This window comes from Schistocerca serialis, chromosome 8, assembly GCF_023864345.2.
Source record: "Schistocerca serialis cubense isolate TAMUIC-IGC-003099 chromosome 8, iqSchSeri2.2, whole genome shotgun sequence".
In the NCBI taxonomy this organism is placed as follows: Eukaryota; Metazoa; Arthropoda; class Insecta; order Orthoptera; family Acrididae; genus Schistocerca; species Schistocerca serialis.
In genome coordinates this window covers 571885642-571911731 of record NC_064645.1, presented here as the reverse complement: position 1 = coordinate 571911731, position 26090 = coordinate 571885642, and the positions used below count along the sequence as shown (strand labels likewise).

Sequence of the window (26090 nt, the reverse complement as noted above, 5' to 3'; positions counted from 1 at the left end):
CGTCGGTCGTTCCTCACAATTTCATTAATTTTCTGAACGTTTGCTTTTGAAAGGGGTCACGATTTGGTACTCGCTTTGTGCCGTGTCATTAGTTAAAATTCTCGGACTTGTTCGTTGAATGACTCCAGCTTCATGTTGTACAATAAGCGAAAAAGATACATTGAAAATTAGTAACTAAGTCACGTCAGTGTGGATCGGTGCCACGTCGAAATGGTGAGTGTCTCCTACCAAAGGTTGAAAAATGACACTATTAATACAATAGTTAGCAGAAATACGTGGCTGGCATGGCATTAAAGTACGTACAGCCGCTTGGTCAGAGGCGCCTTGCCACAGTTCGCGCGGCTTGTCCCGTCGGAAGTTTGAGTCCTCCCTTGGTCATGGGTGTGAGTCTTGTGCTTAGCTTAAGTTAGATTAAGTAGTATGTAAGCCTAGGGACCGATGACCTCAGTAATTTGATTCCATAGGAACATACAAAAAAATTAAAAAAAAAAATTCGAACACATTTTGATTGAGAATTAGCTTACTGTATTGGACATTATCCAGAGCTGCAAAGAGTAATGCTTCAAGGCGAGATCAGGATGGCAAAAGACAAAAGCGAACAGCCAGGCATATCCTACCTGCTCTCGAAAAAATTCAAGGCCGCGCCCCCGTTTATTTGTACAGATAATGTAAATGTTGACATATGGCCTCTTTGGTACGGAATCGTTACACAAAATTTTACAAAAAAAGAAAAAGAAGTAAGGGATATTACAACCGCGACTTTCATTATCTTCAACTTCTTTCTGACTACCTTAAAACTGTTTGTGCACTTCAAAAACTCGCGCACGTGACATGGCATTATCATCAAACACCACCTTTAAAATATGAAAACATTCCGTCGGCGGCTTGTTTAATTTAGCGAGGAATTCGAGGTTATGCGCTGCTCGTTTTTTAAGTTCGCCATTCTTGCAGTACTACTGCAGAAAAATGCCCTCTACGACCAAACTTTAAAAGCAAACTAAACCAGACAGGGAAACGAAACGAGCTGTGGTTTCTCCTGAAGGTCCAGAGTCAACGAAATTCTACTATCATCCTCTCCCCATGGCGCTGCGCGATATCTACAACCGCTTTTCCTTCGCTCCTTTTGCGAGTGGAGCTGGAAAGGAAGTAACTAGCAGTGGTACGTTGCACCCTCTGCCAAACTGCGTATGATGGCTTGAGGAATATATACACTGACGGAAAAAAACTGCAGCACCAAGGAGGCGACTTGAATGAAAGTTAGTAGGCGTGTTTCTACATCTGATACATGTGTGTAAAAATTTCACGTCAGTCGCGTAAGAGTGAATTGCGTCACAATGAGGGTGCAAATCCGATTTGCTCTAAATACGCGCTGAAACGGTCGTGAACGTTATTTACCTTTGAGCTTGGACATGGTGAGTTGATATTAATCAGGAATGCCTTTAAGGCGACAAAGGTGCCATAACAACACGTCACTGACTTTGAATGAGGTCGTGTAACAGGTTTTCGAGAAGCTGCATTTTCCTTCCGCGATATTGCAAAAGACTTGGCAGGAACATAGCCTCTGTACATGATTCCTGGCAGCGGTGGCCAAGAGAATGTACGGTCGAGAAGACCGGGCCTTAGATGGCCACGTGGCACTGCCGGGAGGGAAGACGATCGTGTTCGGCCCATGGCTCTGGCCCATCGTACTGCATATGTAGCAGCAATTTAAGCAGCAGTTGGCACCACAGTGACACGACGAGCTGTTACAAACCGGTTACTTAAAGGACAGCTTCGAGCCAGACACCATGTAACGCTCATTCCACCGACCTCAGACCACCTCCATTTGCGACATCAGTGTTGTCAATCAAGAGCTCATTGAAGGACAGGGTGGAGGTCTGTTGTGTTTTCTAATGAAAGCTGATTCTGTCTCGGTGTCAGTGATGGCCTTGTTTGGGATAGGAGTGGGCTACTAGAGGGCCTGCAACCAACCCGTCTGTGCGCTAGACACACTGGAGCTCCGTACGGAGTTGTGGTCCGGGGTGCTATAGCACTCTTGTGGTAACCCACGCACCATGACTGCAAATGTGAACGTCAGTATAGTGATTGGACCTCTTCTGCTACCATTCATGATCACCATTCCAGGGCGCGTTTTCCAACAAGATACGGGTCGCTCACATACCACTGTTGTAACCCAACATGCTCTACAGTGTGTCCGCATGTTGCCCTGGCGTGCTCCATCACCTAATCTGTCTCCAGTCGAGCACATATGGTACATCGGACGACAACTCCAGCGTCATCCGCAACGAGCATTAACCGCCCCTGTATTGACCGACTAACTGCAACAGGCATGCAACTCCCAAAAACTGACTTTCGGCTCCTGTACAAGAAAATGCATGCGCGCTTACATGGTTACAGGCAACATTCTGGCGGTTGCAGTGGTTATTAATATACCAACATTTCACGTTTGCATTGGCTTTTCTCTGTGCGCTAATTATGTTTAGTATTGCGATTTATTTATTTATTTATTTATTTATTGCTTTACTGTATGTACGAGGGTGGATCAAAACATAAAAAATTTAATAATGAACATACAATGGCGGAATTCGTGCAGATTTAAGCTTGAACTGTACTCTGCACAACACACCAGCGTTCAGCATAGTCACCATGCATTTGTACACATTTTCACCGTCGCTGAACTCGAGCAACAAATCCAGTTTTTAAAAAATTCAATGTTTTGTTTCTTGTCCCATATATTTTAAAGCTGTTTTAACCTCATCAGTGAAGAAGGTGTCTGGGGACGTTGTAATGAACATCACCAATGTTCGGCGTTGTGTAACGACCTTCGGTAACGGAGAAACAGCCGGCCTCGGTGGCCGTGCGGTTCTAGGCGCTTCAGTCTGGAACCGCGTGACTGCTACGGTCGCAGGTTCGAATCCTGCCTCGGGCATGGATGTGTGTGATGTCCTTAGGTTAGTTAGGTTTATGTAATTCTAAGTTCTAGGGGACTGATGACCACAGATGTTAAGTCCCATAGAGCTCAGAGAGCCAACGGAGAAACAGTGCAGTGGCCGTCCGACATCGTCTGCCACAGATGCCAGTCGAGGACGTGCTGATGAAGTGATCCGAGAAGAAAGACAGCGAATCCTTTGTTTTTAAAATCGTGGGTCAAGAAGCAAAACCCTGAATTTTTCTAGACTGGTTTTTGATGACTTGGTTTAACGATGGCGCATAGATGTAAAAACGCGTGGTTCAAATGGCTCTGACCACTATGGGACTTAACATCTTAGGTCATCAGTCCCTTAGAACGTAGAACTACTTAAGCCTAACTAACCTAAGGACATCACACACACCCATGCCCGAGGCAGGATTCGAACCTGCGACCGTAGCTGTCCCGCGGTTCCGGACTGCAGCGCCTAGAAGCGCACGGCCACCGCGGCCGGCCTAAAAACGCGTGGTGACTACGTCCAACGATGATGCGGTATAGAGGACAGTCCAGACTGTGACCTGCACTAATTTCACTATTAGATGTTCATTATTAAATTTTTTTTAAGATACCGGAGGCGTACCGCTTTGATGCAACTTCGTAGACGTAGAAGTGTGCTGATGTGGTTACGTCTCCAGCCTCTAGTCCAGATCATCCAAGTGTCTGGTAATTCCCTGCGTGCTTTTGCTCAGCAGATGTTAAGCGGCACCTTGACGTATCTTTCTTCTTCTTCACCGAGGCCCTGCCTCACGGACCAGGAACCAGCTGCCGCAGTGACGATCATGTCGAGGGCCGTATCTTGTACGGTAAAAGGTTCCCGGCGGCGCGGACACAAGCGGCTTCCATTATATGCAGGGCGCCCGCCGAGCGCAGAATGCATCGATCGCCCCTCCGCTCCACGCCGTGCTCTGCTGTGGGACGGGACGAGGAAGCGGGTGGCAGGGGGTACTTTATCTGCAGCAGCACACGGCGAGCGGCCGACAAAGTAACTGGTTTAAAAACAGCCGCCTGCTTTGGTTTCTTACTGGTTTACGCCTCAAGTAATTCCTGCACTATGTGAGCAAAACATGGTCTTCCGAGTCCGAGATTAATACTACTACTTTACGTTGACCAGCTTGTATTATCATACATGCCGTTACGGGTGTATACTAGATGACGGTTATGTGCCGGAAACGGTCCTAATGTAACAAAGGTCACACCAAAAAATGGCTCTAAGCACTATGGGACTTAACTTCTGAGGTCATCAGTCCCCTAGAACTTAAAACTACTTAAACCTAACTAATCTAAGGACATCACACACATCCATGCCCGAGGCAGGATTCGAACCTGCGACCGTAGCGGTCGCGCGGCTCCGGAATGAAGCGCCTAGAACCGCTCGGCCACACCGGCCGGCACAGGTCACACCAGTATTCAAGAAAGTCCACAGGAGTAATCCATTAAATTACAGGCCCACATCGTTAACGTTGATATGCAGCAGGATTTTGGAACATATATTGTGTTCAAACATTACGAATTATCTCGAAGAGAACGGTATAGTGAAGCATAGTCAACGCGGATTTAGAAAACCTCGTTCTTGTGAAACACAACTAGCTCTTTAGATACACGAAATGTCGAGTGCTATTGACAAGGGATCTCAAACTGATTGCGTATTTCCAGATTTCGAGAAGGCGTTTGACACCGTAACTCACAAGCGGCTTGTAATCAAATTGCGTGCTTATATGGAGTATCGTCTCAGTTATGCGACATTGGTGACTACCTATCAGAGAGGCCACAGTTCGTAGTAATCGACAGAAAAACATCGAGTAAAACAGAAAGATTTCTGGCGTTCCCCAAAGTTGTGTTATAGGCCATCTGCTGTTCCTTATCTGTATCAATCTGAGCAGCCGTCTTAGTTGTTTGGAGATGATGCTGTCAAAGTGATCAGAAGATAAAAACCAATTGCAAAACGATTGAGAATAGATATCTGTATGGTGCGAAAATTGGCAATTGGCCCTAAATAATGAAAAGTGGAAAATTGTGAGGTCATCCACGTGAGTGCTAAAAGGAATCCATTAATTATCGGATACACAATAAATCAATCAAATATAAAGACCGTAAATTCGACTAAATACCTAGGAATTAAAATCACGAACAATTTAAATTTGAAAGAACACGTAGAAAATGTTGTGGGAGAAGCCGAACCAGAGACTGCGTTTTATTTATAGAATGCTTCGAACATGCAGCAGAGCTGTTAGAGATACTGTCTACACTACGCTTGCCGTCCTCTTTGGGAGCCCCTTTGGGAGTACCGTTGCGCGGTGTGGGATACTTGCCTCATAGGATTAAGGAAGTACATCGAGAAAGTACGAAGGAGGGCAGCACGTTTTGTATTATCGAGAAATAAGGGAGAGAGTGTCACTGAGGTGATACAGGATTAGGGGTGGACATAATTAAAACAAAGGATTGGAGATGGAAAACCCTGATTCAGCCTTTGCAGAAAATTGCCTGGGCAATAACCACAAATACTCAATAGGTGTACAAATCCTACACACACAGGAAAATGGGGACAAACTCAAACAATTAGAAATTTTAGAAATTAAGACAGATGTGTATATCCCCACACCTATTATTAAACGAGTAAACCCAATACAATTATTCACCTCTTTTAGATGAGATCACAACCCCAGGATGGGAGCAAAACTTTGGGCTCCAGTCCACCGGAGTTATAAAGCTTTTGGCGATGCATAAGATTAGTCCGGTCATTGTAGTGTAATTGCTGAATGTGTTATAATGTAATTATCTGTGCATTATCTTCTTTGGGAATCAGTAATGTTCTTGAAAATAGGCTTATAACCCGAAACCTAGATTGTGCAATAACATTAACAATAAAATTGTGAAACAAGGCTAAAAACAGTGTTTGTTTAGTTAAAACAAAGGCGTTTCTCATTGCGGCTGGATCTTCTCACGAAATTTCACTCACCAGCTTTCTCGTCCGAATGAGAGAGTATTTTGTCGACGACGATCTACAGAGGCAGAAACGATCATTACAGTAATATAACGGAAATCAGATCTCGCACGGAAAGATATAGGAGTTTGAGAGTGGAGTAATAGAGAACTATTGTGAAGGTGGTTCGATGAACTCCTGCCTGGCGCTTGAGTGTGATTTGCAGAGTAGTCATGGAGATGTAGAATTGGTTTCCAGGTTGTGGAGCGAATTGGTAGCCTGTGCTGTAATGTCTCCCAATGGAGCACGTTATCTCCCTCTCATAATGTAAGAGGAAGTATTGTGAAACAAGACCAGTGGTTTCCTCTGTTCAGCTGCATGACGGATTCTGCTGCTTCCGGCAGCTACATATTCACTCCATTATAATGCATGTAGTTCGTTTGTCTGCCAGCTGGGAGAAGACTCGATTTGATTGAAAACATTTATAGGAAATTTTACTTTCTCCATTACATTGCTTACTTTTTTCTTTTCGTTCGACTGGTCGGGGACAGGGTGCCAATTTTAGTTCTCCTCATTAGTTTCGTTCTTTTCCTCCAGTGTTCTATTATAGTTTTATATGTCTCCCTCTCATTTCACACCTCTAATCATAATGGCGTTACCACGGAATCCTTATGATTTTATCACTTCACATATGAAAATTCTCTTCATGCAGCTCCATCTTTTTTTAAGCTGTGTATTTCTGGCCAAAAGAAGTCTTCTAGTACAAACATCGCCTTTAAAGTGAGGAAGAAATTTCTGAGGATATACGTTTGGCGCACAATATTGTATGGTAGTGAATCATACATTGTGGAAAAAAGGAGAATAGAATCGAAGCGTTTGAGTTTTGGTGCTATAGAAGGATTTTGAAAATTTAGCGTATGGCGTATATTAAGAGTTCTTGAATCACGAGAATAGCATTACTTATACAAACATCGTTAAACTACCACATATCAACGCTTCAACACAGCCGTCCACAATTATGTAACACAAATGAAGGAATCATTTTCTAGTAAGGCTTGAAAGAATTTAGTATTATTTATCTTTCCAAAGGCAATTCATTCTCAATAAAAGCAGTGTAAATGTATTAAATTCTCGATATTTCCCTGTGAAAACACAATTTGTGCACGATTTGCATTTTACGAAAACCGTCCTGCGTATTATTTATAATGGCTTTCACCGTTACGCCAACTTTTCTGTTTACTATTTATCACATTTTATATAAGCATATATTAAGTATAACAAAATTTATACGCCCTTAATCTGCGATTGTATTTTTATCTCCCTTCTTAAATGTAGGATGCACTGTTGCTGTAATGTAATCCTCTGGCCCATGTTCATTTCCAATAACATTATAAAACATTTAAAAACCTTTTACTTTTTTATGCCTACTTAAACAACTGAGAATTTATATGTTTTCATGTCCCCGTGCGTATTATTTCTTACAAGGGGAGACAACGACGTTCGGATCACGGGTTTATTTCAAACTTTGAAAACTTTTAGTAGTCCATTAGGACAACATAATGTGCAAGTAATGAGACGTACTCATTCGGCGATTTCGAGAAAATCGGAAGAGAAATTTTACGCGTCAGTGATGTGCTGGTGCTCTGCGACCGTGCGCATGAGATGGCGGCGGTCGTGTTGCTAGCGTTCAGACTCCGTAATCGGACTGCTGAATCCAGCCCTGCTTAAGGCTTTTTTTTAATTTTTATGTTTTCAACACAATTCATGTTATTTAAAACATATGACATTTGAAAGTTAATATGATGAAAATTACAAGAACTTTTATTGACTTTCAATTTTATTTGATTGTTTGGTAATTTTCATTAACACGGTAATTATTATATTTATAACCGTCGACAAGTAAATGACCAAACGCATAAAGTTTTCTGTAAAATGTATGCCTGTTGTGATTTCTGAACTCCTTTATACCTGCAATCAGGTGAGGTACTGAGAGCTGCTTTGCACCTAGACACATCGATCTGTAGAAACAGCTTTCAAGGACGATGGACTGGGTTGGAGAGCCCAAGTGAAACATCGATAGATAAAAGTGTATACAACTTTATTAAAAAATACAATGAGTTAATGTATGAGAGTAATGTACAAGTATTCGTCGGATTTGCTTTAAACATTTGTGGAATGTTACTTTTCATACGGACATCGGAAACAAAAATTAAAAAGGCATCTATTACATCGAATGAAAGCAATTTCCCCGCACGCACAAGGAATCTTCAGAGTATTTAAGCAAAAACACAGCTCGTTGACATTTTAATATGTTTCTCTTTCTTCCGACAATATAAATGCAAACCATGTGTAACGCAACATTTTGGTAAATGTCGATGCCGAAAATTTGCGATGTACGATTGAACGTGTTTTAATAGCATAATACTAAAAATTAGTAAACGAGCCAAATAACCTTGGATATTCAATAAACTTTTATGCAAACACTCCTGCCTTTTCGTCATATTACTTTTCAGATGTAATATGCACGAAATGACATTACTAGTGCTGAAAATATAAATTATAAAAAAAAGGTAAGCGGCCTACGATCCAGCAGTCCATCGTTTATGCAGCTTGAACGCTAACCACATGATCACCGCCAGCTCGTGCTCAGGGTCGTGATGCACCGGTACATCAATATGCGTAAAACTTCTCTTGCGATTTTCTCAAAATCGCCTGAGAACTGCCTTCGACTTGCATATTATTTTGTCCTAACGGACCATTAAAAGTGTACAAAGTTTGGAGTAGATCCGTGAACCGAACGTCGTGATCTCTACTTGTTAGTATTGTCTTCTCTTCTGTCATTAAATTATTACAATCGTTTATTGCTGGCAGTGAGAAAAATTGTCCATTTTTCTTTGACGACAGAAAATGAGTAATTTAATGTCCTTTTGCTGACAGTAATCAAGGAAAGCCTCAAAGATTTTATCGCAAAACTTGGTGACTGTAGGCTACAGATCGATCAAGCATGTTACAGAAAGCACTACGCATGTTTCTTTTAGTGCGTCCCATTGTTCGGGCGTCAGTCAGTCACTCTCAACGTGGAGCAGTTTCCGATTTCTTACCTTTCTGCTGTTTGCACGATTGTTACTTTTAGAGCGACAATGTATGTTTGTTCTCGCAGCAAGCGCTGTAAGACGGAGCGTGGGACACGGGAAGAAACCTGTTTGAAAACAATACGTGACTGCGGGCGCGAGCCGTGCTGCTTAGGGCTAGCGAGCGAGCCACCTGACGGCGAACGGACTCCGAGGCCGCAAGGAAAAGCAGGCGTGTAGAGGAGAGGGGGCGTCATAAATTAAAATGTCAGGTTTATTTTAGCTGGTGCACGCTGGCCTATAGGGTTTCCATATTTATTGAACGCCATGTTGACGCTCAAAGCTGCTGTGTCAGATATGTAATTTGCATTTGAAGACCATAGGGAAAAGGGTTCAGTGTACGTGAACTATTTTGCTGTACAGCAATTCGTAAGAATGAAACACAGTGAATCATACATCCACATCGTGTTCCCGAAACCTGCTTTTATTTTTATTGGTACTTACTTGTTCAAGAGACTGTACGTATTTCGATTGCTAGACGAGCATTTTTATGATTATAAAGAAAACAGTGGAAACAAGTTCGATGTGAATCTGCTTGGGAGGGGGGGGGGGGGGGGGAGGAGGAAGGTAATACGTAATTTCACATACAAAACATATTTCATTCATTCTGTGACATAAGATGGGTCCAAAAGAAAATAATTGATTTTCAAGCTTATTGCAAACCGCTTAACCTTATTTTATGTTTTGAATGTAATGATACATCGCTCTTTTGGTATAGAGGGGCAGTCATCGTGGCCTTCAGAAATCTGTGACCATTTCGGTGCGTGAACGGTACGAAATTGCATAAATTTGCAACTGCAGCTTGCTCGTGTGACTGCGACCGGGGCCTTTTTGTTTGCATCTCGACTTGACGTTCTTGAATACCATTTGTGGATGAAAGTATGTCAACGTTTTCGCCAGTCAGAAATAAATTGTAGCTTTCTAGCATCTTTCACGGAAAAAAAAGAAATAACAGGAAAAGTTACCGTCGATCGACAAAACTTACTAATAACAAATCGCGAACAAACACATTCGTCCAAAACCAGTAAGAAACGCCTTGAAACTGAGTTTATAGTTTAAGGTTAGGATATAAGAGCAGACTAACACAGTTGTATGTTTAAATAAGTGTTGGATGGCTAAATCAAAATAATGTTTCCACTGCGCAACTTTTTCTCTTTCCTCCCTCCCCCCCCCCCCCCCCCCCCCTCCAAGAAGCTGATCGACTTGGTTTCTTTTTTATATGTATTTGCTCATTACAAGATGCAAATTATCTCTTTCTTCTTTTAAGCTTTGTGCACAGATCTTAGGCTACACGACTGGAGCATAAAATGTGTTTGACTTAATTTATTTTCAATCGAATTGCAAGAGCATCATCTGGCGCAGAAAATTTCAGAGAACTAATTTTTCATACAGACTAGGCATGTCCCCTGTCTCAGAGGAAACCGTGACCGCCTTGTATATTTTCAGTCTCGGGTAAAATAAAGGTTTCGGCTCATTACCAAGTCGTTATCGCTTGATCTGTTTAAAAAAAATGCAAAGAGGAGACAGTAAAACATTAGGACACAAAATGACAAGTCAAACCAACTTCTATAACTGCTATCCGTGTTTGAAAACGTTACACAGCAACTCGCCACAGTACAGATGAAGAGAGCTACGAAGAAATACCTGCACTTTGAGTTTTGGAACTGAATGCTGTCGATCTAACAATCCCTTTTGCTTGGTTTAATTTTTTTTTAAAAGTCGTTACGTCGTTTCCCCATTCTTCTTCAAACACTGTTAATCCGTAGTGGATCTTTTTTTGTGTTTGTGTAATGATTGGATGGTTGAAAGAATACAAAGTTCCGTTGTTGGCTAAGTAACCGATAGGATCACATTCATTTAATATAAACCTCCTTGAAAAAGGGAAATAGAGTGTGACTTCCTATCGTCGATCAGAGGTAGTGTCGTTGTGAAATTAAAAGAAAAAAATGAGCGTCGGGCAAACAAATTACTCTAATACTTCCAAAATGACGCCCTAGTTTTTTTAATTTCGTATTATTTTGCAGAGCTCAAGCCATGATGTGGCCGACTATGTGATACACTTTCCATTCGGCATTAAATACCGCTTTAACTGGACTGTTGAATATTTCACAAAAGTTCATTTGCGATTATTGGGCGCTGCCTAAAGTTAAGAATCATAAACACTTTGTTTTTTTTATTTTTCGGCCATCGTTTCACGGAAAATTTAGATTTTTATCCATCTGTAACAACTAAGCAGGCATCGGAATAAAATCGGGGGAAAATCTTCAGAGTGGCAAAAGCAATTTTTATAAGAAAAGTTTTATACTTTCTGATTCATGTATGTTTTTTAGCATTTGCGCCATTTTAACCGTTTGCTTAGCGTTCTCCCGATGTCTCCATTTTCAAGTTTCGACCGACCGCAAACGACAAAGCAAAATGTTTCATAGAAAATACAAGACCGCGTTGGACATTTTTATTTCCGATTTTTAACACATAATACGCGCTGCTGTCGAAATGATATTCATATTCTGTTTGAAGCGTACCATATAGCAGTCTGTAAAAGAAAATTGTTTTGAATTACCGACGTTTCGACATGAAATACCAGCAGCATTATTGTCTGTTGTGTTGGTGATGATGGTTTTAGGCAGATAGGTATGTCATCATACGTTCATTGAGCATAGAGTTGGTTAGGTTGCGCTAATTGCACACAGCAAGTACAGATTAAATAATAATCGCAACTGTAGTGTTACATAGCACAGGTGAGCAGAATATTTGAAACTGTGTACGACCAAATACCCGTTTCATTTCATTGTATGACTGACCTTGTGGTTTTACAGACAAAACGAAATTATAGGCACTCTTTCAAAATTAGAGATGCCATGTTGTTCGGGACGTGCGTGTGGGAGAGCTTGGTTCAGTTTTATGTGACAGTGGTGGCTGCTTGCCAAGAACAACATATTTCTGTCTCCTTTTTTTTCATCTCTGTCTTCCCATACAGTTTCTTGCCCTCACAGGTCCCTCGAGTACCATGGAAATTATTCTTTGATGTCTTAACACACGTCCTGTCCATTCTTATTGTCAGTGTTTTACAAATGTCCCTCTCCTCACCGATTCTGCTGACAACTTCATTTCTGATCTTGTCAGTCCACCTAATTTCCAACATCCTTTTTTAGCACCACATGTTCTTTGCTACTGTTCTTTTATGGTTTTCCATACTCCATGGTTCACTTCCATACAATGGTTTACTCCAAATGCCCAGAAATTTCTTTCTCAAATTAAGGCTGGTGTTTGGTAACAGTAGACTTCTCTTCGCGAAGAACGCACTCAGTGCCTGCTCTAACCCCGCCTCTCATATCCTCTTTGTTTCAGGCGTCATTATTACTTTGCTTCCGAGGTAACGTAATTCTATCACGTACTCTACTTCGTGGTTCCAAATTTTGATAAACTTATGACTTACTTCGTTTCTGCTACTTCTATTTACTTGAATCTTTCTTCGTTTCGCTCTCAGTCCGTACTGTGTGCTCATTAGACTTCATTCCATTCAGCAGATCCAGCAGTTCTTCCACACTGTCACTGATGATTTCAATGTCATCAGCGAATCATTGATATTCTTTCACCTTGTATTTTAATTCCACTCTTGAACATTCTTTTATTTCCGTCATTGCTTCTTCGATGTACAGATTCACTCTTTCGTTCTTATTTTCTTTCTTGCTTTTTGTACATATTCTTTATTACCAGTCATTTTGCCGCGCGGGATTAGACGTGCGGTCTTAGGCGCTGCAGTCAAGGACTGTGCGGCTGGTCTCGGCGGAGGTTCGAGTCCTCCCTCGGGCATGGGTGTGTGTGCTTGTTCTTAGGATAATTTAGGTTAAGTAGTGTGTAAGCTTAGGGACTGGTGACCATAGCAGTTAAGTCCCATAAGATTTCACACACATTTTTTTTTTTTAAAGATTTCACACACCAGTCATTTCCAATTTCGAACAAGTTGTACCATTTTACATTGCAGAAATGCTTTCTCTTGTTCGACAATTCGTGTGAATGCGTCTTGATTTTTCCTAAACGTTGCTTCCGTTATTAGGCGCATCAGAACTGACTCTGGTGCCTTTACCTTTCCTAAAGCCAAACCGATTATTATCTGCCATATCCTCAATTTTCGTTTCCATTCTTCCATATATCATTCCTGTCCTCAACTTTGATGAATGAGCTGTTAAGCTGATCGTGCTGTAGTCCTCGCAGTTATCTTCCCTTGCAATCTTAGAGCTTGTGCGGATGATATATTTACGAAAGCCTGATGGTGCGTCTGTAGACTCGTGGAGCCTACAAAAGTACTTGAAAAAGTTGTTTGGTTGCCACTTCCCCCATTACAAAGCTCTCTAATCCGCCTTCAGAAGCGGTCTGCTAACGTACATGACAGTAGCGTTCTCTTGTGAATGTGGTATGCGAATATAAAGTTCTCTTGCAAACGAGATGACGCAATTCCTGTTATACCCGTATTTCATTGTGGTTGTAAACATAAAAGGCAGGCAATCCTCGGTGCTTGAATACAATTTCAGAGGTCACCTGCAGAGATATGAGGTAAAGTCTTGACAATTCCGCCAGGAAGTGTGCGCTGCAAAAGTTCAAATGTTACGGCATGTCGCAATAAATAACTGCTGTAGTCGCTGGCAACCGCATCTTCAAGGACGGAGAGATTCTCTCGGCCTGAAAGCCTATTTGTGAGTTACTGTCATGGTCGACACGGTTATAAACCTGGAGCTCTATTCTGGGGCTGTCCTGATCAAGTTTTCACGTGGTTTTCGTCCACCTCCGCCCCTAATGACGTGATTTTCCCCGAACTTACACTCGAAGATTAACACTGTCTGCAGTTTTCCTATGTACTTTATTTCTGTGCTTGTATTCTGACAATGTTTAACTTTTTTTTCATTTTGTTTTTAGGTAAGACCTGCCCACTGCAACGTGCAAACTGTTGGTTTCTGTAAGTAGCTTTATCCAAAGCTGAGACATGCGTGTAGTTCCTGTGTGCTAGTACTTTCAGATTTTTAGTTAGTTGGCCACCAGCAGAGTGCAAAGTGTGCCCCCAATAGTTTACGAGCCCAAAAAGGGATAGAAGAGGTCAACGGGTTTCACTAAAGCTTGTAGTTCCGAGAAAATGACTGCGATCCTCGCTAACCCTTCAAAAGTAGCACACGGCTTGTTAAGACAAAACTATGCAGCATGTATTTTAGTAATACCTCTATGGGTAATGTAAACGTGATAATGATCTAGTTATATATTGTGTGCTTTACATTAGCTTACCTCTTTTTTACTCTTCTTTATATCCGACATAACGCAATATCACATAATGTATAATTCTGAACGTTCGTTCTAACTAATTGTATCTCTCCAAGTACTTAATCAAAAATGTTGTATCTGACCTACTTAAACCAACTAAAAACATACTACGAAAGTTTAAGAACTGAGCTGTAGCAGTAAGAAATTGTTCCTAGATGGTTGCATGCGTAGACCTAAAAACCAATGGAAATTATAGTAAAAGGCGAACGTTGAGCTGTAACTATTCAAGCAGCCCTTCTGAAGAATCCGCCATCCACCCTGTGAATTTTTGCTCATTTATTTACCTCATATTTGGTTTTCAAACTACACAACCACTGTCAATAAAAAATTCCCCGTCTGTGATTTGAAGATTGTCCAATCTTCCGTTGCAAAACGCATCGAGATCATTAAGCAACTCTTGACATCCAAATTCAATAGCTCCTTCACGCGACCTGCTGTCAGTTTCTTTATTGTGCACTCAAAAACCTTATGAGTAGCTCTCTCCAAGTTTTCATCTTCACAGCAGAGGGTATCAGAAGGGTGAAACCACGAGTAGACGACAACGTGGTGGCCGTCTGCACCTGATCGCAGAACGTGGAGGTCAGAGGCTTGATCGCTGTGTAAAACAGGCTAGGCAACGATCTGTGTCCAATCTAGAGACAGAGTTCAGTGCTGCTCCAGGCACAAGTGTTACGGACCACTCCGTTCAGCGCACATTGTTGAACATAGGACTCCCCAGCCGAACACTATATCGTTTTTCCATGTTGACTCAGCGACATCGTCAGTTACGATTGCGGTAGGTACGGAATCATCGGCATTGGATCCTGGATCAATGGATGAATCACGTTTTTTGTTACACAAGGCAGATGATCGTGTCTGGATACCCCGTCATCAAGGAGATTGTCCGCTCCAGTTACGCACCGCGCAATAGTCACTCCGGTGGGGGCAGTACTATTATGGTATGTGGGACATTCATCTGCGCTTGCATGGGACCTGTGGTAGCAATGGCAGGGACCGTGACAGCTGTGAACTACGTGAACATTATTGCACACCATCTGCCTACAAGGCCGCTTTAACCCCCAAGCGACACAAGCCCTCGAATGGAGCGTGAGGGGCAGACGCGTGCAAGATTTGTATACAGTGCGTATCACAGTTTTGCGAGAACTGACACGGGTGAAAGCGTTTGCGAGGGTACAGGGGTTCTGAAGCCGAAGGAACACCGCTGGACGCTTTCAAGCGAGAACTCCACGCATACAAACCACCAGCCCGTAATTTACGGGAAATGTGTGACCTGTGAGTAGACATCTGATACCAAATACCTACCAAAGATTTGTTGAATGCATACCACGAAAAAATCACTGCTGTGTTACCTTTCAAAGGTGTGGCAACACCCTATGAAACAAGTGGTTATAATGTTTTGCCTCTGTAAGTGTAAGATTCTGTAGTGTTGTTAAAGGCTTAATGTTACAGCGCTTCTTGCAACATTATTGCCACAAAGGAAACCTCCCCCTTCCACCAGGGACAGTAACAACAGCTGTGTCGTTGATATCAGCCTAGTGCTGCAGGAAACGCTTACTTGGTGAGACACTGGGCAACTGTTCCTCGACGATTACGGTCCCATGGGAATTAATGCTAGCAAATAGCGAAGGGAACCTCTGATGTATGGCAGGCATGTATACTGTGGCTGTCTTAACCGTAGGGGGACCCGGTCACACACAGTGTAAGTGCTACAAACCAAGCAAATTATTAATCCGAAAACTGCTCTCTAAATAGAATATGTATACAAGAGAGCCAGAATCATGTACGTATACGGGGAGGCTTGCGTAGCGTCGAGACTGAGTGTATTTCAAACAACTAATCAAAATAAAGGGTTTCGTGAAAATTACCGTGCAGAGAAGCGAGTGTTTTTTATGTATAATTGTTACTGGTAACTATGTTATTTGCAGAGATATTTAAGAAACTCTCTCTCTTTTAATTGGAGCGGTGGGTTTGTTTTCGCGCACTCGAGAGCTCTTAAGATGAGAAGTACAGAGAAGCTACGAGGGACGTTTCATAAATGATGAAGTAGTTGGTATTACTGTGAATTGATTGATGTAACAACGATAAAAAATTACGTCAGATTTAGTTGGGAGCTAGAGGAAGAAGCACGTGTTTTCGTTTTTTCGCTGTGCACTCTGATATAAAATTGGCGATAGGCTGAAATGGCAGGGGTCTCGGGTAATGTGACTTGAGGACCAGGGGTCGTACATCAAGATCGAAACTTTACACGGTAAAAATCCGACAGAAACCCACAGTGCGTTAAGTTTGTGGTGAGTCTACAGCGGACCGTAGTACAGTTTCACGTCGGATTAATCGTATTCGTGGTGGTCGTAAGAGCATAGACGACAATCCAAGACCCGGAGGGCCGGAAACGTCTGCAGATGAACGAAGTGTGAAACTTGTGGCAGTGAGACTTGCGAAGAACTCTCTGAACCCACTGGAATTCCCCCAACATCAGTTTTCCATATTCTGACATGTGATTTGAATTTAAAAAATTCAGCCGCGCAGAGTGGCCGCGCGAGGCGACATTCACTAATTGCGCGGCCCCTCCCGCCGGAGGTTCGAGTCCTCCCTCGGGCATGGGTGTGTGTGCTGTCTTTAGCGTAAGTTAGTTTAAGTAGTAATGACCTTAGCAGTTTGGTCCCTTAGAAATTCACATATATTTGACCATTTTTTTTTAAAAAGTCCCACATTGGCTGCTGAAGAGAAGAGGAAATACCTGAACATTGCAACCTTTCTCATACAACGATTCGACCGTTAAGGTCAAGGATTCTTGAGTCGAATTGTCGCTGTTGATGAAATGTGGGTTAGAGACTTTGGACCGGAGTTGAAACCACAGTCCAATGAGTAAATTTCGACGAACTTAATCAAAGCTGAATCAAATGATGAATTTTAGTTATGATCACTAAGGAATCATCACAAGAAAGTCTCATGTGCAACAAATGTCACAATAGTGTATTATCGTTAACTTCTTGCAAAAACTGCACAGAAAAATGCACAAAATTCGACCTCAGTTGCTCGAGGCTGGGCGTCTAATTCTCCACAATTGTCGCCCACATATCGGTCGTGTTGTAGCCCATAAACTGTGCGAATACGGATGGGAAGTGTAGCTGCCTCCTCTCAGCAGCACGGACATGAGTCCACCAGACTTCGACTTGTTCCCGAAAATGAAAAAAACCTATGTCCGTACGTCGTGTTCCTTCGCTGGAAGAGCTTTTTATCACCGTTGCCCAAGGGATTCGACAGATGAAGAGAAGCGGTTTTCTGGATGGAATAATTGAGCTTCCGAGACGTTGGGATTCAGTCATAGAGAAGCGGGGAGACTGTATTGAAGGACTGTAGAAAAGTATTGAAAAAAATAAATAAACGTATAAGTAAAAAAAATAGTGTGCATTGTTTATGAAATGTCCCTCGTGGAATGCTTATTGATGGTTCCAGGTAAGTACCACGGAAACTATCAAGGTCCAAATGAATAGCGTTTGTGTACCTTCATCACTACTTAAACATTGGACAGAGAGATGAAGACTACTGTGGTTCCAAGCTTTCATGTTCGCCGCATTGTGTTGCGATTTCGTGCCATTGATTATTGCTCAGCACTTTATCTTCTTAATATTTTTCAAGTGGAGTAGATAGCGCGATGTCCTGCGCAGTATTCACCACCTGTTGTCGAGGCAAGTCACCTTCTTGCACAGTTTAATAAAACAAACGTGATTAGCATTGAAAATTTAATACTGTACATAGAATCTGCCAACGTGCGAATAGAAATGGTTCATAGGTGTGCACAAAAGACAGGAGTAAACGTATAATTAACATTATTCAACGAAACAAGAACAGAACAAGCAAGGGATTAATTAAGGACCTACAATGAAGGATGACGCCATCAGGGCTATCGGGAGTAGAGGCATCCCTGCAAGCACGAGATGAAAGAAATCTGTTATTAGAAATTTTAATCTTTGCAATATCAGCCGTAGTGTCGCTGGAAAAAAAATATATATACGTACAATGTAATGCCTGCGTCTGAAGAAGTCATCTCGACTGGCCAGACACAGCCACAGCATTTCCGCTGCTACTGAAATCGTATTCTACCTCATCATTGGCTCCTTCAGCGGTTTGCTACAGTATTGTGTCGCTGGGATTTCAATGTGTGCCGAGTCAGAAGACGTGCACCTGCAAACAAACAAACAAACAAACAAAAAGTTTAAATAACTTTATTTTTCCGAGGTGGCAATTTAAACTTTATGACTACCCTCCGTGCACGTCCACAAGAACTCGAATGTATCCACTCGAAAAGAATGAATAAAGAATACTGGGTTAGCACAAAGGCAACACAAGAAATTTCCGATGACGGAATAGAAGGCAAGAGCCGGAAGAGTGCGACCCGCAGCTGATGCTTGACATGACAAGGTATTGTACCGTATGTAACCGTGTACGGTAGACACGCGTGATCGATAAGAATTAATACAGTAAGGTGGTGGAACCCTCTGGGATGTCAGATGCGAGGAATGCGTGCGGCCGTGCTGACAGTCGCTGCGGGCCGCGCGCGCCAGCCACGTGTGCTCGCACCGCGCACACGCAAGGCTGCTGCTGCCGCCTTTGTCTGCGACGCTTCCTCCGCCACGCGCTCCAAAGGCTACCGGCAAAGGACAAGTTACGGGACGGGACACAACCATTACCTCTCCACTCTGCACGCATGCAACGTGCATAATTTACCGTGCTTGCTTATTTGTTTATAAAATACTAGCTGAAAAGGAATCACTTCGCTTGGTCTCTTATCTCCATTTGTTTTCTGAACTCGAAAAAATTGTGCAATTAACATGTAGCACCTAATTTACACAAAGTGTATTCTTTTTAGCTACATTTGATGTTCTACTTTCGACTGCAAAGTTTTGTGGCTGTCCAGCACGCGAACACGCTACGTGTAGTTGCCCGTGCGAGAAACACGATTCTTTTAAATTCCGGCCACGGTGTTGGAATATTGGCCCTTATGCTTTATTTATTGTCAAACGGTACGCCAGGGGCTCCGAAACTTTTCCTCTGGCGGAAAACTTTGAGAATCCTGATACTCTGATACTACATTCTCTTTTCGAGGATTAATAAAATAAAAAAGAGGAAACCTGTTTTACCTAGCTACTATTTCAGTTTTAATTCAGCTAATAACGCAGAAATAAAAATATTTAAAAGTAATTACTAGCGTCAAAATATTTTAATAGTTTTTCGCGGAGCACTTACTTCCCGCGGACCACAGTAGTGCTCCCGGAACTCAGTTTGGGAAACACTGCTGTACGCAAATCTTACCGGAAACTGGAGGTTTTTAAAGCTGAATGGGTGGAATCCGAGGCATGATTACTGACTTGGATATTTGTTGTTTGATGTTAATATTTCTGCCTTTGTGACATTGAAAGGGCACGGCCGATTTCCCTCCCCATCATTCCCTAACCCGAGCTTGTGCTCCGTCTCTAATGACCTCGTTGTCGACGGGACGTTAAACACTAATCTCCTCCTCCTCCTTTGTGACGTTGTTTAGAAACTTTCTTGCGAGAGAACACCGGGAACATGTACCGAATTGAGGAATTCTATTCAGAAGTTCACGCTTTCGTCTTGATTCATCATTGTATCAATGACTTAAATATCATTTCTTTCCCTGCTGTCATATTGTATACTCGGTGATTAATTGAACTACCGCTTTTTTTGCTGCTCTCTCACATGACCCTTTTTTTAGGTAGTTGCTGTAGACAAGCATATGCACTTTCTCATGAGTTGTATCTCTGTCTTCACTAAGTTGCCCATTTCATGTCAACCAATGATTACGGCGGAAGGCGGAACAAAGCGATATATGCCCTCTTGAAGCGGTATTATCGAACACTCAAGAATAGTTTAGGACATTCAAAAACATTTCTTAAGATTAGAGAATACTCTTAAAAGCTGGAGAACTCTACACTGCATGCATTTATGCAAAAGAGACAGATGATGTTCCGGTGAACGGCACAGTGTAATAGCAACTTCAAACACACACGTCTGCATAACCACAATCAGCTGCCATCGCAGAGCCACTATTGTGTACAACAGGGATACCAAAGGTCGCACAAGACACAAAAACCAGTCTAATGTATTTCTTTTGTATACTCGGCTAGGGCCCTGTCGGCCAGACAGCTGTTCCACAAACATCTTCCATTTCTTTCTGTATGATGCCTTGAATGTGTGACTCTAAATATGTAACTGAGTTTAAAGCGCTCGAAAGAGGTAGTGGAGTTCGCATAATACTTCATTCGGAAAGATAATTAAAACTGGGAATTGATAACAGTGAGATTCTTTCAGGGAAACTGAATGTCTGTAGAAAGAATGAGCTAATGGGAAACGGAATTGGTGTGTGTGTGTGTGTGTGTGTGTGTGTGTGTGTGTGTGTGTGTGTGTGTGTCAGTGGATGAAAAACTCAAGTACACCGAGACGGAAATCAATGCTACATTCGAGATTGTTTAGAAAAGAGTCAATATCAAGAGTGGGCATAAACGTATAGTTACGAGTAGCTCTTTCTGTCGACCACCCGACTCACCCCCAGAAGTACCCGAAAACTTAGGTGTAAATTTCAGTTCGCAAATACCCATGCCTCTCAAACATACTGTCATCATGGGAAGAGATTTTAATCGTTCAACAATCAGTTAGGAAAATTACATTTTCCAAAATTGTGGGTGTGAAAATATACTCTGCAGATCAATACTAAATGCCTTTCTGAAAATTATATAGAATAGATAGTTCGGAAGCCCACTCGAGATGGAAATATATTTTGGATCTATTGGTATAGACCTGACATGTTTGAGGATGTCCACGTTGAAACTAGTATCAGCGAGCATGAGCCAGCTGTAGCAACCCTAATTACCGAAGCACAAATGGCAACCACAACAAATACAAAAAATTTTGTGATCAGCAACCTAGATAGAGACAGCAATGGTATGCCTCACGCGGTACCGGACACAATTAGCTCCGTACGTGAGCCTGTAGTAGAAGTACGGCACAAATGAAATTGCTTATTTACTGTTGGGTTTCAACGTAATCGTGTTTCCATCAGTGGTCGACCAAAATTGGCTGTTGTTCAGAAAACGTGTATGCTGCGCGCGACGCTATTGAAGATGGAAACGTGACTTACCGCGAGACCGCGGCGTCCTTGGGCATCTCGGGGACGTCGCCGACATTAAGCTGCGACGAACACCTGTTTCCGTTCTGTTCTGCACGCTATGGTCGAAGCTCAAGGGCCGGTTCTTGCCAACTGGAGTGGGAACGTGCTCCAAAACTTCCACCGAGGAAATCCAAAATGCATGTACAGAGTCGTAGCAGAAGACAGAAATACATTCGTAAGAGCCGGCAGCAGAGTAAAATGGTTCAAATGGCTCTAAGCACTACGGGACTTAATATCTGAGATCATCAGTCCCCTAGACTTGGAAACTAGTTAAACCTAACTAACCTAAGGACATCAGACACATCGATTCCCGAGGCAGGATTCGAATCTGCGACCTCAGCGGCAGCAGCGCGGTGCCTGACTGAAGCGCCTAGAACCGCTCGGTTACAGCGGCCGGCGCAGCTGAGTGGCAGTCAACGGTTTGGACTTTCCGAGTGGTACCGAAAAAAAACACCTCCGAGGAAATGAGCTACCACAGCTGTGAAAGCAGGGGTAGTCAGCCATTTTTACCTACCTCTCACCTCCAAATCTCTGTTAATAATAAAATTTTCTAATTGCCCACTTGCGGTAAGGTAATGGTGATTTATGTAGGCAAGTAACTTTATTAAACGTATAAAACAATGTTACAGGAAGTTAAGGCATATAATAATATTTGCTTACCGAATACCTTACGTTAATCTGATATGAAACCTAATGAAAATGTTTCTGAAATCCCTACCGCATACCGCTCTCCATGAAAGCCGAAACGCCCACTAATGAACGGTTGGGACCAGGTTGACTCCCAGTGCTTTAAAAGTTCCAAGAACGGATAATGCTGAACTGCGTAAACCTATCTGTTTGCCACTGGTCATCGACAAGATTCGTAAAAAAAAGTTGCATAGTCCTCATCGTCACAATGTGCACGTCACACAGGACGTCATACGGTTCAGTACGCGACGGAGCAAAACATCGAATTAATGTCACAGTGCCCGTATACACTTTATTTATCGTCTAACATCTTCTTTTTGTTCAAACACAAACTATGTTGGCAGCCGTTATAACCAAATAAACAAATGTTTTCAGAATTGATTCGAACGTATGCAAAGGTTCTTTCAAAATTTACTGTCTCCTTCGCCCGACAGACAATAATTTGAATGGGATATCATGTCCAGGGAAGAAAATTCTCATGCTATAGAGCAAACAGATAAAATCAATACATTCTCATGCCGTGCGTTTGCTGGCTAAAAGAGTAATTGTGACGTAACTTACTGCGAGTGCGCCGTAAATGCACTCCCATTCTCACGTGGAATCGACACGGTCTCTGAAAAACTACTGCAGTTGTGACAATGAGATGACAGTGCTCAGTGTTAGCGACTGCACTGTCCGTAGTAGGAGAAGCACCTATAGGTAATGTCAGGCATGAAATATGAACGTTTACTGTGAAGTTCAGCACTGACCATTAAATACGTGACTACAAATGTTCTAATTATGAAAACCATAATAAATTATTGCGCTTATTCAGTTAGTGGGCGTGAGAGAGGGGAACCTACTGTTTTATAACTTTGCGCCTGTTGCCTATAAACTATATTCGACTTCAGATTACTACCCTAAAAGGCCATAGCGTAGGATTCACAGGGAGCAATCAGGAGTCTCTTGTAAGACTCGGTGACTGGCCATTGTTCTGCCATATTTGCTCAACTATCGCCTGCTGTAATGCTAAACATATGGACAAGTGCACAGTGTAATGCCACCGTTTACTGTCTCCATATGTTTCCGACTATAAGCTGGGAAAGTAAATAGTCTCTGATTACGAACAATTCATTTTAAGCGGAAAAACGTGATAAAATGTTTACAGGCGCGCGGCGGCCAAGTAAATAATAAAAAAAAGTGGGAACGCCCAGATGTGTTGACTGAATCGTGGTAAACAGTAATTAACAGCTGGCTGTTGGCGCCGGTTTGTCCTTCTTGTTTCTCTCGGTTTGAAAGTTGCTCTGGATGGAGGTGTGTGCGTGCATAACGATTTTCACGTTACAGCTCTTCTGACTGGATGTATTTTCTCGCACCGGTAAGTATTTAGTAGGTCGAATCCAGGTAGTGGAATGGAAATTGCCAAGAAATTGCACCATGTGTGCCTCATTAGGCGAGTCGATAAAGTAGACAGGAGCGAGGAATTACGGGCGAAAGCGCCGCAGAAACGCCTTTCATAAGCTAGGAAGGACATCAAAACCACGTTCGTTCACTTGGGATTCCAAACTTGTAGGCTCTTCCATGAAACTGTGACAGCTGGAGAAGGCCCAATTTTATTACTGTTCTCTCTTCTCGAGAGTGTGTTTGTTAAAAACGAACAGTTAATGTGATGCCTTCCGTTTGGTTCATTCGTAGGCAGGAATCACGGATATTGATTTCGTTGAAGATATCATGACCTGGAAAGTAACGACGACCACAAAACCAGTATTATCTATTAGTGAAGTGAAGTGGCCGAGTAGGCAGTCGGTGACACACACACACACACACACACACACACACACACAGAGAGAGAGAGAGAGAGAGAGAGAGAGAGAGAGAGAGAGAGAGAGAGGGGGGGGGAGGAGGGGGGGGCGTAAGAGCTAAAACTCTCCGAGGTCACGGATACGATGAAATCCCAGGCACGTTCTTCAAGAAATTGCAGAGTGAAGTGTTTTTGTCGTTGATCAAAACTTACTTGAAATGACGGATCACTCCGCTCAAACCATATGGCAGCAGAACTGGTCCACACAAATACCGAATTGCATCTTGCGCCTCCGCCAACCTTTAATGCGTGGTATGTAACTTCTGACACATCTTAGCACTTTCCAAAGTATAAATGTCAACCTAGAAAGATCTAGGAAAACAAGTCTCTGTCCTATATTGTCCATACTACGTATCATTCCTATTTTAATTTGAACACATTCATCATTGTTCTGTGGGTGATAATTGGACTTTCCTTGTCCCTGTGTTTAGCTTTCTTTGTGTAGTAGTGAACGTATTGTGCGTCTATTCCCACTGCTGCGGAATTAATCCTCAGAATTGTGATTTGTTAAATTTCCTGTTTGCGTGCCAGTCAATATGTTGTGCAGAATACACAGCGTCAGCCATCTAGCGGCCAAGAACAGAACTTTCCTCGAATCCATTGTGCAGCCGTCTCCTGTGTCCTCGATTAAGAGTTAAGTGATTCTAATAGCCTTGTAGCATTACTAACATTCACAGTCACTTGGACAAAGTGAGGAGCGGCCAAATTTTAAATACTATCCTTGCACACACAGTTTCCTCAAAATGCGTAACAAAGAGCAGCGATGCAGTCACACTGCATCGGTCCAGATAATGTTTGACGTCGTTCGTTATTTCGTGGCCACGTTGCCCTATTTCAGTACATAATGAGATCCAAACTAAGCGAAGCGGGGAAATTGAAGACAAGTCTTGTAGGTCTCATTGTGAATTTGTAAAGCTGTAAGGAAGAAAGCAGGGCAGAAGAGGGAGAGAGAGAGAGAGAGAGAGAGAGAGAGAGAGAGAGAGAGAGAGAGAGAGAGACTACGTAATTGTCTTGCGCCGTAATATTTAACGAGCTAACTCAAGTGGAGTTGGTATTTGACTTTGGACAAGCTGGAAATTCATACATAAATCATATAGTTAAGAAAATATGTAAAAGGGCGAACTGAGTTATTAGTGCGAAACAAACAATTACTCGTCGGCGTAACGAGCAAAATTATAGCAGGGAACAGAGGAGATGATAAAAGAGCAGCGTGTAAGTTGCGATACTGAACGAGACCCGCGTGAGGCTTCGTCTGCTGACTAACGAAACGAGGCAGTTCGAAGCTATGTGTATTTGAATATCATGTTTATTGCGTCGCTACAAGTTTCGGGAATCAGCTAATCTTCAGGCGCCCAGTAAGCATGCAATAACTTTTGATGGTATTTTCTTTATAATTCGAATTTCGAAAAATTGTATATGTGTTGCTAGCTGCCATCTGTCGGTGGAACTGCGCTCCTTTATTTTATTCTCAAGCGCCATTGCTATCTGGTGCTGTGCCAGAAAATTATCATTTCTGCAGCTCTCAGCTAATTTTCATCTAGATAAAATGATCAGTTACGACATTCAGGCCAAACAGCAACAAATTTCACTAACTGATGCAAAAGAAAAAGGAAAATAAGTACAGTAGAGTGAACATCGCCGGAATATTTCAAGGTTGCAACAAACTAGCATCTGGCACCGATTGATTCAAATTCTTCGCGCAGACCGTCTGTGAACATAAGGATTAGTATACGGAACACGTGTTTTAAACTCGGCGTTTCATATAAATTTATCACAACGGTTAGATGCAATGGCGGAAGCAGTGTTAAGTCTATTTTAGCTGATGCCAGATCTGAAAACCAAATGTATATTAATAATAAATCTGTAGAACCATCGTGTCTGTCTGTCTGCCCGTCTGTCTTTAAACACGCTAATCACCAAAAGTACAAGACGAATTTTCGTGGGGTTTTCACATGTAAATTGAGGCACCTTATTGGCTTAACTGCTAGACGGATTTTTATGGGGTTTTCACTAGTAACTTTAGCAAAGCTAGTGGCACCATATGG

The 26090-nt window shown here is 42.4% G+C and overlaps 1 protein-coding gene across 1 annotated transcript in view; it reads left to right on the top strand.

Moving 5' to 3' along the window:
* LOC126417127 (AT-rich interactive domain-containing protein 5B-like) overlaps nt 1–26090 on the top strand; it is a 531426-nt gene that overhangs the window by 448445 nt on the left and 56891 nt on the right. Inside the window, exon 3 of the mRNA XM_050085023.1 lies at nt 13934–13973. Coding sequence (XP_049940980.1) covers nt 13934–13973 — 40 coding nt within the window. The remainder of the gene's footprint in view (nt 1–13933; nt 13974–26090) is intronic.